Raw genomic sequence first — 23,083 nt, forward strand, 5'->3', positions numbered from 1 at the left:
CACATATAATATAACTAATGCACATACAAAATCTGAGAGAATACAAGCTGCTGAGTTCAGCACACTAACTAGTTAAACTAAATACAGAGTTCAGTGTGTTCAGTACTGTTCAATTCAAGAGCTGATTCATTAGCTAATGCACAATGTCTCACAGTGACTCAAGTCTTGTCTAAGTGATGATATTAAGAGTTCTTCAGTTACTCCTAGTTATTGGATTTAAAATCACCATGACAGGTATTTAAATTTAAAAATATAAAAACAAAATCTCAATGCAATTCAATAAAAAAGGTATGTCAAAAATTGTTGGCAGGGTTGTCTGAAGCAGATTATAGTAAGCTTATTTAACCTAAAACAGCCTGGAAAAAAATCGCTTTTTTTCTTAACCCATTTTAAGTTTTGTGGTTTAATACATTTATTCAAAAAATTAAATACAAAAGTTTTAGTATATTAAAATGAAAAATTTTAAATATTGATGAACTTTATAAAAAAAAAAAAAAAAAAAAAAAAAGAGGGGGGCATTTGTTAAGTAAATGGAGGCTATCATGCTGTCAAATAAAATAAACTTATCAATTTTATGATTAAAGTACAATTACAAAAGTTAACTCTTAATGCCATTACTCATCTCCAATCAAGTTACAAAAAATATTGTAATAACAATTTTCATTTGAATACAATGAGTAATGATCCTCACTTGCAAAGGGTTAATAGGTAACACACACAAGAAGAAACATTTTATTATTTTAACTGAAATTACAAATGATTTGAAAAACAAATTATGAACGAAAATATTTAAATAAAAACTAAAAAAAATTATTCTCCAACTTTATAATAGCAATGTTGGAAAAATATACATTATATCATAATAAAACTGGCTATCTAGATTAGCTGAAAACATGTTAAAAAAAGAAAGAAAAAATATTTTACAAATATTTTACATATGTAACTTACCATTAACATTCCATAAATATTATGAACATCTCTATGCTCCCAGCCACCCACATGTCTCACATCTTTTGGCATGGTAACTTCTGGTTCACTGAATACAGAAGGCTCATTCATGTCATTCCAGGTATACAAGGATAAGGTTGAACCTTGATATTGATCCAAAGAAAATTTTGAAGCCCACCAATCACGAATCTCAGGGCTTAAGAAATCTAAATAACTAGATGAGCCAGGCCAACACCAACCTTCATAATCCTGATTTTCTTTGTTTTTAACATAGTATCCTTTATCAGTAGCTTCTTTATGAATATAATAATTACCATCACGTTTGATGTGAGGATCTACAAGGGTAACCATTTTGCGACCTTTTGAAGTAAGATTATTCAACATACCAATAGGGTCAGAAAACTTATATGGATCCCATGTGAAATATCTGCAAGCAGACAAAATACATTTTAGGGGAAAAAAAAAATCAAGTACAATTTTATGAATTAACATTTATTTCATTAAATCAGTACTGAAACTGAATGAAATCAAATCATGACACAAAAAATAAATTGCAAATTTATGCAATTATTTTCATGAGTAGAACAACAAAATTTTGCTCTTAAAGGAAAAAACAACAATATTTTGTATGAATTTTCAAATGTTTCACTTTCCGTAAATATCAAAATATTATATATATACAAAATATAAATGGGGAATCTGAAAACACATAATCATAAGGTGTCTATGATTAAGGGGTACATTTTCTTAAATTTACAGAACACTCATTGATTTGCTTTTTCTCATGTTTTATTTGTTTATTTAATTATTTTTGAATCTACCTCATTTTCTCAGATATTCATTTATAAAATTATAAAATTTTCATAACTATTTATAGGACCTGCATTTTTTTAGTAGACACTTCTTTCCACTTCCATGTTTCTTCCATCTTCAAATGGAGAATTTTCTCATTAAAGGCAGAATGACAAAAAAAAAAAAAAAAAAAACCGATTCTCCTGCTATGCTTAATATTAAACAAAAAAACAAGCTAAACACTTAAAATGCAGTTTAGTTTTATAAAGCTCAATGTATAGTATAAAACCAATCGATAGTTGTATTTAGTCTAATTTTAAATTTCTAACTGGAACATTTGTCCAAGGAACTCTAACTTGGTATACTAATGAAGACATGACACAAAAATGAAACACACACATTAAAATAAGGCATAAAAGCAAAATTAGGCTGGCACAGATATTTAAGAAAACTTAGTGATGAGCTATATGTCCTTTCTCAGCAGCAAAATTTTTTTCCCCGCTTTATTAAGAATGAATTCGTATTACAAATATTAATAGCAGTAAATGCCATTCTTTAAAACAAGAAACAACATTTTTCTCCACATTTTACAAATATCATTTTCCAATACTGCATAAATACTAACTTTCTATCATGTGTATGATCAAGATCGAGCCACAAAACATCATATGGAATATCATGTTCATCAAATGCTGCATCTACATTTCTGACATCATCTTGATCGCGATAGTTCCATCGGCTCTGATGATAACCCAATGCAAAAAGCTAAAAATTAAAATATAACTTCAGAAAATTATAGCAAATTTTTTTTGAATAAATGTAATTTAATAAAATTATAACAAAAATTAAACGAATGTGATTTCACAAAACAAGAAGTTCTAGCACATAAACTAAATGAAACAGTTGAATATCAGAACAGCTAAACTGTGTGGCTATCAAATTTTTTATAAATCAAAAATGAAGGAATAATATATAGATAAATATACAGAGTGTTTAAAAATGGTGTCTACAAGTTCTATTTGCTTAAAATATAGATCTTTAACACACACTTCTATTAATGCTCCTTAAAATCAGACAGAAAATTCTAAAAAAACTGTTTCAGCACTTGGGTTTTTGTTAAATAATATACAGTCAAAAGTCGTTAATCCGGACTCGTCGAGACTTCGGCGATTCCGGATTATAGATCGTCAGTTTAAATCGCGTAAGATAGCATGCAGGAATTCTAAAATTAAAAATATGAAACCGTAATTTATGAAATAAAGAACAATTATGATCTAAAGGGTATCAAAATTTACAAAAAAAAAAAAAAAAAAAAAAAAAAAAAAAGCTTAATATTTATTTGTTTACTTTATTAAACATTTCTTTCAATGTAAGTTGTTTAAGTTGCTTCGTTTTATGTGATAATACTTTCTCTTTAATTCTATAAACAGACAGAATTTTTTGTTCAGTTACAAAGTTCCGCTGTTCAAGTCCCGTTAATTGCCGTGCCGAGAATACCGACTAACTTGACAATCGAAATTTTTTCGTTTTCACTAACCTCTCTGTTACATTCTTCATGTCTTTATCCATTTTTTGCAGCAATTCCACTTTTTGCTTGATGGACATCGAAACATACTTTCGTTTTGTACGATCCTTTGGGAGCTCCAGATTTGGAAATTCTATTTGACATAATCGAAAGTTCAAGTTTACTTTTATAGTATTGCTCTTACAGTCTGCAAAAAATAATAAGCCAGATCCAATTCGAAAATTAAGGAACAACGCAATCATCAACATTAATTGATATAGATAATTAGATAATTTTAGCTTATACCGTTCGTTATACATAAAACGCGCATGCGAAAACGTATTCTGCGCTTGCGCACACGCAAATGCGCAGTCGTAAGAGGTCTTACATGCACGCGTAAACGCGTATGCGTATGTGTCAACATGGCGCATGCGCAGAAAGTTTTTAGCTTTGAGGTCCGGATTATAGATCATTCCGGATTATGGGTGTCCGAATTAACGACTTTTGACTGTATATATTTTTTTAATCCTTGAACAGTAAGTAGTCCAATTAGTAAAATGTTCGTTTTACATTAATAAGTAATATACAAGAAGTTTTATGACTTTATATGGCAAAATGTATAAACCATATTACTAAATAATAATCCTTCAGGACCAGCAATTAAATTGACAGCAAGTGTTCTTCTACCCAACATGGTCCAAAAAATTTTCATCTATGTCAGTGCATGATGTATTAATTTCACCAATAAAATTTCATAGAATATACAGCAAATTTTTAAAATATGGCAACAATACAGCAGGAAGACATTAAAAGTCATGTTCAAAGTTCACCTAAATAAACAATTAATATTTATATGTGATAATATAATATGGTGACTTGCACTGTTTAATTTTGTTTTCTTAAAATATAACATTATGCGTATGCATTTTAAATTTATATATTCTGTACCATTTTCAATATTAAATGTTGCTAATCAATTAAAAAAAATGACTAATGAACTTCGCACGCTGAAGTTTTTCAGCTTCTGCAGGTGGCATGAATAAGTTAATGAATAAATAAGTAAGTTATTAATATACCTCTGAATAAATTCCTCCTTACTTCCTCACCAATTCAGTGCATTTCGCATTTTCACTTCCTACTTACAATCAGCAGGGTTGTTCCTGGATCAGACATCAATGCTTACAACACCTCAGATCCTTCAATTTCCATAGCAGTGCAGAGTCATAATATGCCAGATATTTCCATCAGCAGTACTCATATGGGTATGAGAATTTGATTTAGTAAGGCAATTGTTCTACACTGGGAATATTTTATTATTTCTGCATTACATTATCATCAATGCTAGCCAGAGATCTTTGCTTACAAACTGCTACTCACAGGACTGGATGTCTGTCTTGGCACCTGCATCATATGACCTGATCATCTAAGCCAGTGATGCCCAACCTTTGGCCTCTCATGAGCACATTTTGGCCTATCACGAGCATCAACATTTTTGTTAAACATATTTCCAATCCTATGTGATACATCTGAAATACTAATTGGTTGAACTTTATGGAAATGCGGAGTTCAAAATTATTTTTCAGTGCATTTAGATTTTAAGAGTATTTCTGTGTTTCAATTACCTTGTGATTATTAATATGGCTAGATAAATTCTGAAAATAGGTGAATTTTTTTTCTTTCATCTGATTTATCCACAAATTTACCTTTATCTGAAAAGCAGTTACGGTCCCACTCAACTGAAAAAGGGTTTTTTCTTTTCCCTGGAGATCTTCGTTCAGTTTGTTCAGTTTAAATGTTATATCCGTGAGAAAGTACAGATCGGATAACCAATTATTATCGTCCATTTCTTTATAACTTCCCTTTCCAGCTTCCCAAAATTGCTTTATTGGCGAAAGAAGTTCTACGAGTCATTGAAGTATTTTTTCCTGCTGAGCCATCTATCATCAGAATGAAGCAATAAGATTCCATGCTCACTATCAAGATTCCATGTTCACTATCAAGTTCATCAGTCAGCAATAAATTATTTTATAACGTCTTGCAAGATATCTCTTATGACAATAAATGCTTACCATACTTTAACAATTAAGAAATATAAATGAATGGTTATTCTTAAAATATTTTTTGTTCGTAGTACCTAATCGGGCTGGCGAGCACATACAAAACGATCGAGTGATCAACCTGAGAACATTAGATATGCTAGAAAGCATACATATTCAAAGAAAAATAATATTTGATCATTTCTAGCAGCTTATTTAATTCATATTTCATTGTCTAATTTAGAAATTAAACAAACAATGAAATATGAATATTGTTGAGACAAAAAGACTGATAAAAAAGGGAGCATAGGAAAAGGAAACTTAATGCCTAAATTTTTATTTGAAAAGGAAACAGTATACATGTCAATCATTTGATAACCAATAGAAAGAGAACCCATTTTGGGTTTGTTATGTTTCTAAAAATTGTAATATTTTTAAAAATTCTTACTGAGAGGTATTTACACCCCCCAACACACATTGCATCCTGCAAACAACAGGGACGATACAGAAAATCACTATGGTCCCCTCCACATGATGCACTAAAAAATAACTTTTTGGCCTGCAGTGAAATTATTTTTTCCGACTGATGTATTTGTTGAAGTCACGGAGTATAAAGAAGGAGGGGAAACTGGTATTACAACTTTTCTCAAAAATGGTCCACTTTTGTCGCATTATTTATAGAGGGCGCTGCAATCGTTAGCTTTTCTACTTTTCGTAGGATTTGACATAGGCAGCAATACAGAAAATATTGATTTGATATCAATTTCCATCATGAGTAATTCTTGTAATGCAACCTGCTTCGTCCCTGGATGCAACAGTGGTTATACATCTGTTAGGCAGAAGAATAAAAGCTTGGGAATCAAGAATCCAAGTATATTTAGAGCTCCAAAGGTGAGCAACATTTATATCATGCCTGATCACAGTCAGACGAACTTATATAACTTCTGGATTGCTAGTAAATAAGAGAGTATTTAAAAAGTAATAGATTGGAAATTAGTTAAATATTTCACAGAACTTTAAATTGGAAATTAGTTAAATATTTCACATAACTTATGTGCATTTGCATTTCGTGCATGAAAGCAGGCAATCCTGAGATTTTAAGGTTAAATAAATTTCTGGAATTACTCAAGACTGATGGAATATTTGCCTCTTTATTTCATTTACAGAAAAGAAGATTAACTCATTTCCCCTTTTTTTTCCGTTTGGAAATGAACACTGTGCTGCTTAAAATTAACTTTACTTGCATGGTTAAGTGAAAACATAACAGCAGATAAGTGTAATGAAAAATTGATTTTCCATGAGATAAATTCAGCATATTAAATAAGTTATGAATATTATAAAATCATGCCACCTAATCACATAATTGAATGGCTGACCATGCAGCCAGCCTGTAGGCGGGATTCGAACCCAGGACCAAACTAGCAGTATTTGGTGACTTCTGACTTCTTCTGCTGTTCAACTTCTGGTGGGAAAGAACAGGGTGTTTGTAAATTGACCACAAACTTAACGAAATCACTCTAGCCTCCTATAGCTCACCCTTGTGTAACAATATAAAACAATACTGCTAAAATTGTTTCGGAATTATATAATTACTGTTACATTTTTATTAAATTTTTGTTATTTAATTGAACTTATTTCTTTCACTGCAAGTCTTTAATCGTTGAAAAAGAGATATTAAATTGAGAATAAAAAAAGTAAATAATTACTGCAAGAGAAAACAGACTTTAGTTTTATATAGTTAATGATATTTTTTAAATACCGCAGCAAGCATACATTAGGTATTCTGGTATTAAACTGGTAGTTTTGCAACAAATGTAATTAGAGTCTATTAGTAAATGATCTGTTCAATAAATGAAAATAAAAAATAGGGGATCTTTTCCAGTAAAACATAACACATGCAAAGCATTTTTTCAAAAAAGCTACATGTACCAATTTGAAACTTAACAACGAGAAAATATTATAACATTATAACTGTGATAAAATTTTTCTGAACATAAGAAACTCATCTTTTAGGCTATTTGAATGGGATAAAATTTTCCTCCTTTGGAAAGAAAAGAGGACATGTACTTTTAAAATAAAAAAGATCTGCATTATATTTTTAGTTAAAATACTGCATTTATTGGTTAGAAGTTAGTTCAAGCAGGACAAAATTAAAGATAGATTGAATTAGTCAATATTTTTTACTCTTTATATTTAATTATGAATAATATAGTTCAGCATAACCAAGCGTTCAGACTACTTAACTGAATTCAAATTCAAATTCTATTTTAAAATCTTTTGAAATCAATTTGAAACATACTTCTCAAATAACCGAGATATGGAAATTTTTAACAGAAAACGATAAAAATATCAAAATCAAAACTGACATCTGATTCATAAAAAAGAATAACTTATTATGATAGTAAAGAACATTTACTGACTGAAGCAAAAAATTCTATAAGCTTCATTAAAATTTCGCCTTAGTTTATATCAAGCTGTGTATCTAAGAATTTTACAAAATGAGAGACGCGAATTAAATTTAACATATATACAGCAAGTATTATTACTAGTAATATGATTATTTTTCTAAGGGGGAGGGACTGAAAAATAATTATTAAATTAATCATTCATAAATCTTCAAATTAATCATTCATAAAAAGTACTACAAGCCTTACAGCATGAAAGCTGTAAATTAATTTTATAATTTGAGGAATAAAATACAATCATTAGTGAGCAGAATATATGTTGATAATAACGTAGTCCATGACATTAAAAACATAAACATTTTCTCATTCGGTAGTAAGCTTCGCCGCCTGGCTACTCAATAAATGTTTACATTTGGAACTGTAAGATGGAACAACAGCGCCATCTAGTGAACGCGACATTTTAGGACCGTTTTTCTACTAGGCAGTTTCACCTCCTTCATTATACTCCGTGGTTGAAGTGTTTGGGCACAATGCCAACCAGGATCATATTATATAAAATCAGACAGCAACTGATACAGCGGGTAATGATATTCCAAATGGTATTCTAAATATCATCATCACAATACAAACTTCAGATCTAATTCACCTAAAAATCATGTAAATATATTTCCAATATTTTACTCAACAAAACTTCTCATATCTGCTTTATATTGCTACGAAATGTACAGGCACGGTAAGATAGCTTCCTCGCAAAGCAGTTTTATGGTTGCCATAAATGGCAAGGGAAGGCAGGGTTGCCACATTTGGCAAGAAATTGCTCATCTGGCAACAAAATTGGCGATATACCATAGACGGTTGGAGAACTTTCTGGAACGAATTCTTACCAATTCAACCCAGAATGTTCTCGAACACCAATCAAAAGCTATATAAACCCTGCTTGTCAACAGTCAGTGTGTCTCAGAGAGTGTGCCTCGTCTTAGCGAGCCGTGCGGAGTCGATCGAGTTGACAGCCGGGCAACGAGTGCCAAGTGCACCGAAGGAATCTCTTAGTGTATCGCAGTTAGTGCATTGTCGAGAGAGCATGTTGAGGTCTGGGAATGACTGAACCGAAGAGTTGGGAGCTGTGCTATATGTGTTGTCGAGTGCATCGTGAGTTGTAGCGTGAAGAGTCTCGAGAATACGTGGAGTTCCGAGAACGACCAAGGAGAGTCGAAAGCTGTGCTCTGGTGCTTTGCAGTAAAGCTGTCTCCACCATGATAGCCTAATTACCTGAAGGCTGTGTCACTGATCGTGTCAGCGTGTTTACAGTAGTTCATAGACGACTGTAAAATGTGTTTTGGAGCTGTCCTGACAATACTGGCAAATAAAGAGTGTTTCGATACTTCATCAAGTGTCATTGTTATTCACTCCAAATCTACACACCCCATACGAACGTAAAGGAAGAAAATAATGCAACAACTGGGGTCAGAAGAAAAAAGCGTAACAATATTTTTAAAACTCACTGATCCAATTTATTTTCATTAATTAAAGAATTTTATGATTTACCTCAAGGATACCTCAGTGCTTCCTTATGTACTATGATTTACCCCAAGAATTTAATGCTTAGTTCTGACCATATGAATTTCAAAGATGCACTTGATACAGTTTTATAATTAAAAATTTTAAATTTAGAAGATGCTGAATTCTGTTTACAAATTAGTAAGAGTAATATAATTTTTCATTATTGTATACTATTCATAACTTAATATATTCATGCCATTTACTGTTAACTACATAATATGTTAACTACATAATGTGTTAACTACATAATAATTTCTCAGAAGAAATTAATACCAAAAAATGTTCAATGGAAATAGTTTTTTTCTTTTATTTAAAGATAAGATAAGCAATACTTACCTTATTTCTTTAGATCTAATTATCAGATAATTTTTAATGTTCATACTATTACAGTTTAATTATGTGACTGAATAAAGTTTGATGTACACAAAGATCATATGCAAATTGTACTCAATTTTAGTATTATTGCAACCCTCTTTGGTCTTCAGATGAATTTTGAAATATGCCCTTGTGGGATTAGCCTGCAAATGAAGAAACTTCTGTGAAATTTTCACAGGAATGTAATATTGCGCTATAAAGGCGAGAATGTTCAGATTTGCATTTGATGATGATTATTTTGGAAATGCAACATGAAAACGTGTAACAAACACATTGGCATTTGAAGTGGTAATTGGTTACAGTATTGGTAGTCGTCTCCCATTTACTACAGCAATCAGATTTATATAGCTGGAGTAAAGAATTAAGAAGCATTAAATTTTGCTTTGAAGAGTTAGAAATGGGTGGTAGGACTGTGGTAGATTAGAATTATTACATGCAGGAGATATGCAGAACAAAGAAACAAAAACCTATTTGTAAGTAGTTTTATAAATTGTTTCCCAGGATAAATATCAAACTAAAATTAAAATATGTACCTTATAACATACATGATATGAAATAAATAACTTTCTCTGATTTGAAATTACTATTCTTTTTCTTCAAAAAAATTGCCAAATTATGCCATGGTGGTTGCAATAATATCAAAGCATCCTAAATTATTTGGAATCAGTAACAGAAGGAAATATAATGGTATATTTAAGGAAAATTCCTCTGACATTTAATTGTCACAATGAACTCAAAACTTTTTAAAAGAAGAGAATATGTAAAAACATTCATATTGTCTGATTTACAGTCACTCCTCATACACTACCATAACTAAAAATATTTATAAATTATGCTTAATTTACCAGATTAGTTCAAATACTTTAATTACATACAAAATTTCTTTCAGGTGTTATCAGATTACATGATATTTAGGATATTCAAAAATCTATTCAAGATTGAGCTGCCAGAATTTTAATACTACATTCACACTCTTGATGGAAATATTAACGCCAAAATAATCAATTTTTATGCACTTATGATCATCATCGCATAAACTGAATGCAGAATAATTTTTATACAGAAGTAACTTAGTAATTATTACAACATATTACATTATCACACCAAATAAGCAACAAACTTTTAAATACAAAAGTAACTTGGTAATTAAAATAAAATGCTATATTATTATACCAAAGAATAAACAGCTAACTTTTAAATCATTACATAAACATATGTGAAATTTTAACCTACATGTGCAATATTTTAACACGTAATATTTTATACACATTAGCAAATTAATCCTAGCATTGACAGATTGAGACCAATATCATTTTAATGCACATTGTCTTTTCATATTTATTTTAGAGATTTCCTTTTTCCTAATATTCATTATCAGTATCAGAGTCTAACAAATTATCAAGTGAGATGGGTACTGAATGAGTAATCTAAAACAATAATTTAAAAAATTATAATGTCAATGGATTTGTGGCAACCAGTTAAACTAAATCAGCAATGCTGCAAAAGATTTAAAATTCCCATCAATTCTTTGTTTCCAATACAAAATTCATTGATTAAAAAAAAAAAAAAAAAAAAAAAATAGCGTAGAAATGTAGGAACCAAAAATGTTATCTGTTACACTAAAATTTAGGAGGAGTTAATAATGTGTATAAAACAACTCTTGCCCAAGTGGTGGGAAAGCAGACTGTGGAAAGCAAATCAGAAAGTATTCTTACTGGTAAAAATCCTTTACTAAGCAACCAAAGAAGCAACCTTTATAAACCATGGTATATAAATTTATATTTATTTTAAAAACTGAAACTTCAGCATAGTTGAATCTAGGAATTTCACATTATAAAACTATTGAAATTATTACACCTAAACATTTGTATTAAATAACACAATTTTACTGGGAGCACCTATAGTTGCACTTGCAAAAGTGCTTTAATAAGCTTGCATTGACACTGTTGGTTTAATATGTTGCTTAAGAGTAAATAATAATTATTATATTTTATTCATTCTTACAGAATTTAGGAATCTTTACCGAACTTCTAGAATGATGAAAAAAAAAAAAACTAAACCAAAAAAAACAGAACATGGTCAGGTCATCCAAACTACAGACCACAAACTTTGTAAATCAAGGTTTACATTTGCATAACTTACACAAAAGGAAATACGAAGAAAATTTATTAAATTCAAGTAAAAGAAGTACAAAAACAAATATTAAGTAGAAAAATAATGCAATACAAACTGGAGGTAACTGTGTAGATCCTGTCAGTTTTGCATATTGAAACATGACATCTTTTGGACCTGGACCAAGGAGAAAAAATGTATCTATAATACCACTTTCTGAAAACCAATGAGTATCTTGCTGAGGTATTTGACTGTTGCCTTTAACAAAGTCCACAATAGAAGAAACGACACCCTGCAAGAGTTAAAAATGCAATTCATTACTTATTTACCTTCGACACCAATATATTCTATTATTTACACATTCAAACTGCAAGTATTACTTGACTTGATGATGCTTCAACATCAACCCATGTTTCAGCTGCATTCAACCAAAACAGGCCCACAGAAGTCATTTCACTGAAACAGAGTTCATTCTGTTATCTTTATACATCAGCAGTTCAGAAAAACAGTAACATATTACACACCACATATTATTTAATAGGTACTAAGAAGGAGCATATTCATATATAAACTGAAATGGAAAATAAATTTCACATATAATTAATTACAAATGAGTTTGAGATGCTAATTAAAATATTTTATAATGATAATAAAAGTACAAATGCTAATGCACACAGATAAAAAAAAAATTCAAAAAAAAAAAAATTATTCATTTATTAATTATGCTTAGCAAAGATCCTTTCATATTACAGTTTTACCTTTATTATTTAAAAATGGTCAAATTCTCCTTATTTTAATGAAATAACATGCTCATGAACAACAAACAACATTTAGCATTATCTGAACGAATAACCAGCTTTATATTATATTGGTGAGATTTCCAAGTGTTCTACTCAAAAAATAAGTAATTCAGTCTGGCTGATAATTTATTTCTTTAATTTTCTGGCTAAATCCATTTCACTAGTTTCTTGCAGAATTATGCGAATGAAAGGTTAAGTGTAAGGCTAATAAAAGACAACATGGAGTTATGAAGCTGAGCGTTTTTTTTTTTTTTTTTTTAGAATTTAACTAGTAGTCTAAAATTACTTTAGTTAGTATTCACAAATTACATTCAGAAATAAGACTTAGTTGTTAACTATTGACTTAAAGCACATGGTTTTAATTTTACATCCTATCCATTTTACCTACTCATGGCAAAATTATATAAATGTGAAATTAAAAATAAGACCAATTAATTAACATTATTTCAAGCTCATAAGAGCTTAAATTAAATATATTTCAATTTTTATCGGTCATAGTTGATAACCATAAAGTTTCATCTATTTTGAAAAACTACTAGTTTAAAAATATTACTAGTTTAATAATATTTTAATATAATTAATTGATTGATTAAATATACAAATAATTACTCGATCCTAAAAATGCATTCAGGTTAGATTAAAAGAGAATAACCATATGACATTCATTTTTATAAAAATTAACAATACAAAATAGCACTTAAAACAAAAACTAACATAAGTAAATACAAAAACTAAAATTTAAAAGTCTGCGAAATTGCTACCTGTGTGCAATCATGAAAGGGATGGAACCATATATAGCCATAGGATTGTTCAACTCATATTCAAAAACATCCAAGTTATATAACCGATAAGGATCAGTTGAACCCCTAAAAGATGAGAAAACAATTAAAATCCCAATAGAATTTTGAGATTCTGTTAGACTTTGAGATAAAAAGAGCAGTAATATAATTACAGCCTTTTTTTTCCTTTTAAAAATGTATCATCATCAAAATACAAAATGTTACAAATGGCATAAGTCAGATAACAACTAATTCAGAAGTCAAACAACAAAAATAGATAACAACTATTCTGTTCTTTTACTTTCCAAGAAACATTTCAAAAAAAATTTAAGAGAAAGAAGTTAACAATAGCACAACGGTTTACCTGTAACTACAGTGTGCATTTTCATTTTGATAGCAATTTATTTAGTCTATAAAATTAACTTTTGTTAAAGGGTTCAAATTCTTGAAAAACTTGTTTTTATTTATTTTTTTTTTTATGTAACTATATGGCAGAAATTTCTATTTTGCAGTTTAATTCATTAATATAAATCTTATATGCTACATCATTTTTTTCAATCTAGATTATCATTTTTCAATCAGTAGTACACATATTCTCAGGGATATGTGAAATAGTCTCAGAAGATATGTGGGGGGGGGAAGAGACTTAACGGTGGCCACTGACAGATAGATTGAACATAAAAGATAAAAAGCTGTTGTAACAACTGCCATTAACAATCCAAATTATATTTCATTATGAAAAGATGAAATAATAGAAGTGGAAATAATTTTAACCAATTAACTGCTGCAGAAAACATATAAGATTCACTCCTGAGTACCACCATTTTTTACACAAGTGCGCATAGTTATCCGATGTATTTGGGGAAAATAAGTGCAAGTTTTCTGTCTAAAAAACTGTTCACTTTCACAAAATAAAGAATAAAAGAAAAAAATTAAAATACAAAATTTAGAGTAAAAGTATAATAAAAATGATATTTCTATAATAAAAAGTTTCGATCAATTTATTTTTATACCAATAAAGTGTAATATCAGGTTTCAGTGTTATACCTTGTAAAATGAGTATACCTAGAAAAATATATTTCTTCTGAACTGACTGCACGCCACAATTTTGTTCTTGATTTTTCTTTTGCAGAATGTTGGTTCTTATACTGGTCGGCAAAACGGTTATTTTCAGGAACAATATGAAGCATGAGCAGTTCATCTAAAGTTCATCAAGCAGTTTTCTGATTCTTACGTGATACGTGCAGTAGCTGTCCCAGTCCAGTAGACGAACAGAGAAGTGTTTTATTATTTTTTACTGCGATTTCTAATTTTGATTTAGGTACTCTTGGGTACAACAAAATGTCCTTCTACAGGAAACTGGCTGATTCTACTGATGACGAAGGAATGGACACGGGCAGGTCAAGGATATCGAAGAAATCTCAACCAGCGAAATGAAATAAAGATGATTTTGTAAAGAAAGGAAAAAAGATGATTTTGTAAAGAAAGGAAAAAAGAAGAAAAGCAAATCTTGCACAGAAGAAAAGAAAGACATTTCTGGACAAACTGAGCAGGTAAAATTTGCATTGTTGATGGAAAGTATAAGGAATCATGGAATGGGACACTTCCTGGGACTTGTGAATAAGGGACTAGGCGAACAAGCGACAGCTCCACAGAACATGCAAAATGCTAAGAAACTCAATCACGACGAAGATGATCAGAAAGAGATGGAGAGCCAGATGGATAATGAGAAATCAGACAGCAAATGGAAAATTCCAAGGAAAACGGCAAAATCCCTGGAGAAAGAGGCAGTCATGGAAATAACGCATGAAAATCCCTTCAAACTGCTAGGAGTAAAAGATGTTGGATGAGGAAGGTAGAGTTATAAAGGAAATGCCCCCACCCATCGTGTTTTAACAAAATTTGACGTATTGGCTGAAAGTGGATGAAATTTTTGAAAACTTCTGTACTGGAGAACATGAGGCAAATATGAAAACTAACAATATTTATGTGTATGTCAAGAACTCAGACAAATACAGGAAAATGACGAGAACACTAAATAAAAGAGGCATTCCATTCCATACATACCAGCTGGCAAGTGAGAAAAATGTAAAGGCTATCCTAAAGAATATACCTGAAGCAGTCGCTGAAGAAGCGATTTTTAACGACCTGTTGCGAAGAAAATTCCTGATCCAAAAAGTAAGACAGTTCACTAGAACCAGATGAGGAGTGACAGAAAAAGGACCAATTTTGTTCTTTGAATTGACAAGAAATGCTGCCAGAAGTGCCATATTCAATCTGAATAACATGTTCAGCATCAATATACGAATTGAGAAGTTTGCCCCCAGAAAGCATCAGATGCAATGTTATAGATGTCAGGAATACCGCCACAGCCAGCACTTATGCAAATATCAAGAAAGATGTTGTAAATGTGGAGACAACCACAGCACTAAGTTATGACCTCAAAAAGCAGAAGATACTCTTACCTGCATTTTTTGCAGACAAGGACATGTTAGCAGTTACCATGGATACAAGGCCTATCAAGAAACGTTTGAAAGAAAGGAAAGGAAAAGGCTCCCAGCCCCAAACCTAACGGATAAGGAATTCCCAAGTCTAAGCGTCTCGAGTGGAAAGGAAGCAAGGTCAGAGGCAAAGAATGGAACCAGACCAAGTTTCAGCAATAAAGTGAAGGGAAGAAGATTCAATATCCCGAGAGAAGCAAAAGAAGCCATTAACTGGCTCCAAGATTAGAAAATACATGACTTCCTAAGCAATATCATCATGCACACAGACAAAATCAAGAAAGCAAGGACAGTTGCAGATAAATTATTTGCAGGTTTCAAGGCAGTGATGTACTTCATGAGAATTGCAGAAGAAACAGATTAAGCAGCCACGCCCATGAACTGATGGATATGAGTGAACTACTTACTTTTCTTTTTCATCTTTTAGAAGACACGCACATTCGATGGATTTTCCTACCCGCTGTTACTAGTATGTTGCTTAGTTTAAATTTTCGCTAAAACTTTAACTTAGTCATGCTTTCTTCCTGCTCTATTCTAGAAAATAATTGGTTATTTTGCAACTTTTTGACATGTTCTACAAGGGGTAGGGTTTCTGAACCCAGGTACCCTGGTGTTTGACACTGTTCTACTGGATAGAGTTCATCAAAAATAATTCCAAAAAGAATCATCACTGTGACACATATTTCATTAAAGAAACACCTACTACAAGCAGTAAACGAAATTGTTGTCAAAAGTTGCAGAATAAAAAAACACGTTTTACTCAACTAGGTAGTCATTAGTCATCACTGTCAGACATACTTGTAAAAAAAGCATCTACTACAAACAGTAAACAAAAAACGGGAGACACAGAATAAAAAATATATGTTTTACTCAAACAGAAACAGGAACAATAACCACACAGTCCTAACTTTAAGGGTTTCAGAAACATTCTCCTCTGCAATTCCCCACATTCTCTGAAAAATAGTACCCTCCTCTATATACTCTGTCAAGGTCACTGTGGTGTTGCATTCCAAAGCTTTGCATATAATTTTACTGGTAGCAGCACAAAGCAAATAAATGATAGTATTTTGGAAGGGCACATATATATACGCCCAGGCAGTTAACACATCGGCCGAGCAAGGCGTACGTATATATGCCTGTAGCAGTTAAGGGTTTAATTAAAAAATATGAATGTTTTAAATACAGCTTAGGTATGTACGTAGGTGACTCAGAAAGTTAGTTGCACCCTTTAGTAAAAATTTTCTGTCAAAGGCTATTTTGATGAAACTGTCTGGGCAATACTTCATTTAGCTGTATTGTGTGACATAGTGGCTTTCATGAGGCAATTTTAGACCGTCTGATAATCAGTTGCAAACATGTTTCAACAACTGCAAGTGGCATTCAAATTGAAAATGCATGCAGTGATTATTATTATTATTTTATTTATTTATTTATTTTTTTTTGTGGGCGAAAAGGTGTAACTGCGTGAAATTTATCGGTGGTTTCGTGAAATTTATGGTGAAAATGCTATGTCATGTCAAGCTATCACAAAGTGGTGTGACATGTTTGAGAACGGACGTATGGATATCGACGACACTGAGCATGCGGGAAGACCATCAACTGCCACAAATTCTGAAATTGCTGTTCACACGAATAAATGCATTCTTTCAAACAGACACATAACAATAAATGAAATTTCTAATGAACTGGGTATTTCTCCTGGAAGTGCACATAAAATTATCACTCATCAGCTTCAATTTCATAAAGTTTGTACTCAATAGATGCATAGGTTACCAATGGAGGAGCATAAAGTGAAGCATTTTGAAAGTCTGTTGAAATTCCTGCAACATTACCAAAAAAACAAAAAAAAAAAAAAAAAAAAAGGAAATGCGTTTTGGGACAAAATTATGACCGGAGATGAGTCTTGAATTCACCACTTCTCCCCTGAAACTAAATGCAGCTCCCTCAACTGGAAACATTCCACTTCCCTGACTCAGGAAAAGTAGTGTTGAACTGTTCCATCTGTGGGAAAAGCGATGCTGATGCTGTTTTTCGACAGAGAAGGTTTGCCCGCATACCAGTTCATGCCAATGGGTGTCACAGTTAATGCCTCTTCTTATTGTGAAACACTAAAATGATTGCAACAAGCACTTAAAAATCAATGGTCAGGTAAACTGTCAAAACGCACTGTGCTTCTGCATGATAATGCAAGACTGCATGCAGCAAAACAAATGTGTGACCTTCTGAAAACGTTTAGGTGGGAAGTGTGGAATTGCCCTCCTTATAGCCCAGACCTTGCACTGTGTAACTTTCATGTTTTTGGTCCCATGAAAGCAGAACTTTCAAAGCGACTACACCACACAGATGACGAGGTGAAAGTTGTAACCCAAGAATGATTTTCGGGGATTGGATGGGATTTCTTTGCAGAAGTCATCACAAAACTTGTACAACGTCTTGACAAATTCTTAAGTAACGAAGGTAATTACATTGAAAAGTAGATTTTGAATGGAACTTTAAGATACAATTAAAGTTATTGTAGAATTTCAATCCTGTTTTGTTTTCTTAAGCAATGCAACTAACGTTTTTTAATGACCTTCGTATTTTATCTGCAGGACCAATACTTGTTCAGAGGGTGACAGTAATAGGTGTATTTCATTAATACTTACACAAAGAGGGAAGACAATTCAGCATCATTTTCTTTAATAAAATTTTATTCTTATGAAGAATCTGGATAATCCCAGTAAGTCTACTGGGGAGGTAGTAATTTGTCTATGTCTTTAACTCAGTGTTGCGAACAATAACAATGTTGAACAATAATAATGTTGTACAATAATTAAAACTTCATGCACTACGAAATTTCAGAGTGGATCAAATACATACATTACATTATAATTTTTTATCATCAATAAGCAAACTCAATATTTACAAATTATAATAACATATGGCCTATTGTAAAGTATTACCATCAATTTATTATTTGAGAAACTGCTTGCACCACCATCTAACAATCAAAAGTCAAAGTGATGTACTTTCTGTGTGTTAACGAGGGGATTAACTAGACATGTAAGTGTTATGAGTGTAAACTAAAAGCTCAGTACATAAGTCTTATATCTTAATGATTGTGGGTTTATTTTCAAAGACTTTTACATAACGTTTTTGTATATGAATATAAAATTCAGAGAATATTTAATATCCTGTGAATTTATATTTATTTCCTGTATGATCAAAAAATTTTTTAGAAAGTAACCAAGGAAAATGGAGTACAATATGTATAATTTTCACAAACAAAAGTCTCTGTAAAAAATCTTTTTAAGTCCACAATCATTTGAAGATATGCTCATGTTTCACTAAGAATAGCTTTGACATGACACAGTGAAATAACTCTTAAATTATACAACTAAAATAAGTATTTGTTGTTTAATTGTTGGATCACATAATACCCAATTACGCTATATTTTTGTACAGTGTAACCATAATTAACTTAGTGGTCGTTCTGTAATGGCTTCAATAAGACTGGCAAGACAGTTTTGTCTGTTTCTCTATTTTTATCACTATAAGATTGTTTTAAAGCAATTCCTAACTTGTTCTCAAAATGAATAGTGCCACAGTTTTATAATTATTGCGACTTTCAATGGTTAAAATTTTGAACAATTAAGATAAAAAATACCTAACTAGTAAATAATCCCATTCTATCATTGAGTATCAGTTACTCCGAGGAGAAACCTAAGGAGAACTGTCACATATTAGTGAAATGAAGCTTCCAGTTCCAGTTTTGTAGCTGGGAGAAGTGAGAAAATTTGCGAAGAATACTTTTCATACGGATTTTCATTTGTGATTACTGAGAATGCCCTAGATCTGAATATTGACCTTAGACCTGAATGTTTGAGAAAAAAATACTGTCTAAGGTACTATGAAACATTCACTATCTACACGTCAATTGCAAATTAAATACTCAGATTTCAAAGATAAAAATTTGACCTTTTAAAACGTCTGCTCAAAAATAAAAATAAATGCAATATAATTATGTACACTGCGCAAAAAAAAAAAAAAGCATAGGACAGTTCTATATATCTTCGCTTCTACTGGGCCGATTGACGAAATTCAACTTGCTTTCTTCATATCTCGAAAGCACAACTCAGGTATGTATTAGATTTATATATAGCATCGTTCTAATATAGGTATTTTGACACAAAATCGGATGCACATGCAAATGTAAAAAGGTAGGAAAAAGATGACTTTTTTTGGCTCCAGCATAATGGAAGGGAAAGGAAAATTGGTTGCCACATATCAAGAGGATTGCCAAGTGAATTATTCTTGGTGCAAACTGAAAACATTGTGCCATGATAAATTTTTGAATTTCTCCACAAATTTTGCACTAAATTTTACAAAATTTAATATCTAGGCATAATTTGAGTCGTAGAATCGAAATAGGGAAAAAAATTGGCATGTTATTTCACAAAAAGTCCGAGTTTGATTCAAAATACTTATGTTAGAACAATGCTATATATAAATCTAATATATAAACTAAGTTGTGCTTTCGAGACATGAAAAACACAATTTGAGTTTTGTCAATGGGCCCAGTAGAACAGTAGAATGGGAGGTATAGAACTATCTTTTTTTTTTTCCCGCAGTGTACCTGTCTTCTGGTTTTTCTAATGAAGATGCTCTTGAAGCCTCTTATTGCATCAGTCACGGTTACGTTAGGTTAGGTTATTTAGTTACGGCAAAGCCTCCAGGGTTATCTGCCTAAGTAGAGGGATGCCTTCGTGGAGGACTTTCTAAGGGGAACTGGCTCGTATACACGTTACACATGGGGAAAACAATGAAAACACCCATGCAGCCAGCCTGTTTGTGGGATTCGAACCTCGGACCGAACTACCAGTGTTCAGCGACTTTACCGCTCGGCCGTTGGTGAGTTCATATCAGTTACGGTAATGCTAGAAATGGTAAAAACCACACAATTGTGAAAATTTTATTTTGCCCAGCATTAAAGATGCTGTTTCTTGCATGTTTGGTAATGAGTATGTTCACAAAATTAACGCAATCCCTCTCTTCAGTGACACTTTCTCAGAGAATAAAAGAATTTTCTAATAATATGGAGATGTTGACAAAAGAAAAATCGGTAACAATAAATATTTTCCCATTCAAGTTGATAAGAATACTGATATAGCACTACTTGTTGTTTTGATAGCTATAAGGTACTTGAAAAGAACTGAATTTGTAAAAGGTCTTTTATACTTTGTCATCTTGTTCCTGAATGTATGACAAGTCACACATATGTCAGTCATCTTACTTCTGATTAAACGTACGTCAGTCATCTTACTTCTGAATGTATATATATTTTCCATGGCTTTTATTCCAACTTTTTAAAAATGAGAATAAGTTGTCAGGCTGATGTAATTTAAATATTGATGAGGGCAAATATATGTCAGGTTGTTACTCTGGTATGTTTTGGATGCATCAAAGCATCAAATTTGAGGATAGCAAATAACTTCAAAGCCTTGCATATATGTCCGACATCTTTTCGAAATGAAACCAATTAAATTTGCCCATTCAGAACAGTGCAGTAACTATATTTAAAGTTACCAACAAAATAGGAGTCTTTCGTTAAAAATACAGAATTTTGGAAGTTATGTTTCGAGAAACACCAACCTGAAATACTTGAAACACTGCATGATTTCCTCTCTGAATCAAGGGTTGATAACACATGTATTAGAAAATGTCTAACATGAAGACTTGACAAAATATTTTCTGACCACTTGATCCAAAAAACTTATTCCATTGGCACTTATTAATACTTTGCTTCTGCATCAACTAAAAGCCACAACCATCGGCTGAATTTATCAAATTTTTGCAGCATATACTGAATAGAGCAACATCTTATCCTTTTAGGGAACACCTGCTCATTCAATTGTAATACAGGGTGTCCGTAAAAGAATGTCCGACTTTCAAATTGTAAAATTATCAGCTGTAATTGTCCGACAGTTGTGGTTGAAGGTGACGAATAAAGAATAACTCCAACAGTTTCAGATAAGCACATGCGCTTGTACCACTACATCGTTTTCGCAGTTGCAGCGTCATCTGTTTAAAATGGCGACTTCTGAGCGTAAAGCGATTTGTGTTCTACTATTTGCTAAGAGTGATTCGGTAATTGCCGTTCAACGTGCGTTCCGATTACAGTTTAAACGTGATCCCCCATGTGACAGAAATATCCACCGATGGTATCGACAATTCAAAACGACCAGATGTCTTTGTAAAGGTAAAAGCCCGGGAAAACTCAAAGTTTCTGTAGAGAATGTGGAACGTGTCGAAGAATCTTTCTGTTGTAGTCCGCAAAAATCTGTTCGGAAAGCAAGTCACGAAATACAGTTGCCAAAGACGACAGTCTGGACAATTTAAAAAAAAAAAATTTAACACTTGCGTCCATACCGATTACAGTTGGTACAGCAATTAAAGCCAAATGATTGTGCAGTACGATTTCGTTTTGCATGTGAAGTTCTTCAATGGCACAATGACTTTCTGCATCATGTGGTGTTCAGTGATGAGTCGCCGTTTCATACAAGTGGGAAGGTAAATACCCATAACGTTCATATATGGGGTTCAGAAAATCCTCATCAACTTGTACAACATGAGAGAGATTCTCCAAAAATAAACGTCTTCTGTGCTCTTTCAAAACGACAAGCGTACGGACAATTTTTTTCGCTGAAGCTACAGTAACAGGGGTTTCTTATCTGGATATGCTACAACAATGGCTCTTTCCCCGATTAGTAGAAAGTGAACCTGCAAACTTTATTTGGCAACAAGATGGAGCCCCTCCTCATTGGAGTCTCTTTGTGCGAGATTGGTTAAACGAAGTCCCTGACCGTTGGATTGGGCATCACGGCCTAGACGACAGAGTTCTGTTACCCTGGCCGCCTTGTTCACCTGACACCATGCCTTGTGATTTCTTCCTTTGAAACTTCGTAAAAGATTGAGTCTATGTTCCACCCCTACCCCCCGATTTACCAACCTTGAAAGGTAGAATTGCACAGGCTGTTGCTTCCATTACTCTGTATTTGCTGCAGACAGTATGGGAAGAATTGCATTTTTGTTTGGATGTGTGCCGTATCACTAAAGGCGCACACATTGAGCACTTATAGGAAAAACTAGGTTAGTTTTCCTTCAATTTCATGCATGATTTGTTATATTTAGTATAAAATAAACTCCTGTAATATACCATTAAGACTCGGATATTCTTTTACGGACAGCCAGTATTTTAATCTGGTTTGTAATGCAATAAGCAATTCTCAATA

The 23,083-nt window shown here is 32.1% G+C and overlaps 1 protein-coding gene across 2 annotated transcripts in view; it reads right to left on the reverse strand.

Annotated features, from left to right (window-relative positions):
- LOC118183491 (neutral alpha-glucosidase AB-like) overlaps positions 1-23,083 on the reverse strand; it is a 114,172-nt gene that overhangs the window by 59,458 nt on the left and 31,631 nt on the right. For both annotated transcript variants that reach the window (XM_035353056.2, XM_035353055.2), the window contains exons 8-12: positions 13,294-13,398; positions 12,113-12,188; positions 11,851-12,024; positions 2,366-2,505; positions 949-1,375 (exon numbers count right to left, since the gene is read on the reverse strand). In XM_035353056.2, the coding sequence (XP_035208947.1) occupies positions 949-1,375; positions 2,366-2,505; positions 11,851-12,024; positions 12,113-12,188; positions 13,294-13,398 (922 nt within the window). The remainder of the gene's footprint in view (positions 1-948; positions 1,376-2,365; positions 2,506-11,850; positions 12,025-12,112; positions 12,189-13,293; positions 13,399-23,083) is intronic.

Source organism: Stegodyphus dumicola, chromosome 12 (genome assembly GCF_044657685.1).
Source record: "Stegodyphus dumicola isolate Sdum_Otavi_A_Nest chromosome 12, ASM4465768v1".
Classification (NCBI taxonomy): Eukaryota; Metazoa; Arthropoda; class Arachnida; order Araneae; family Eresidae; genus Stegodyphus; species Stegodyphus dumicola.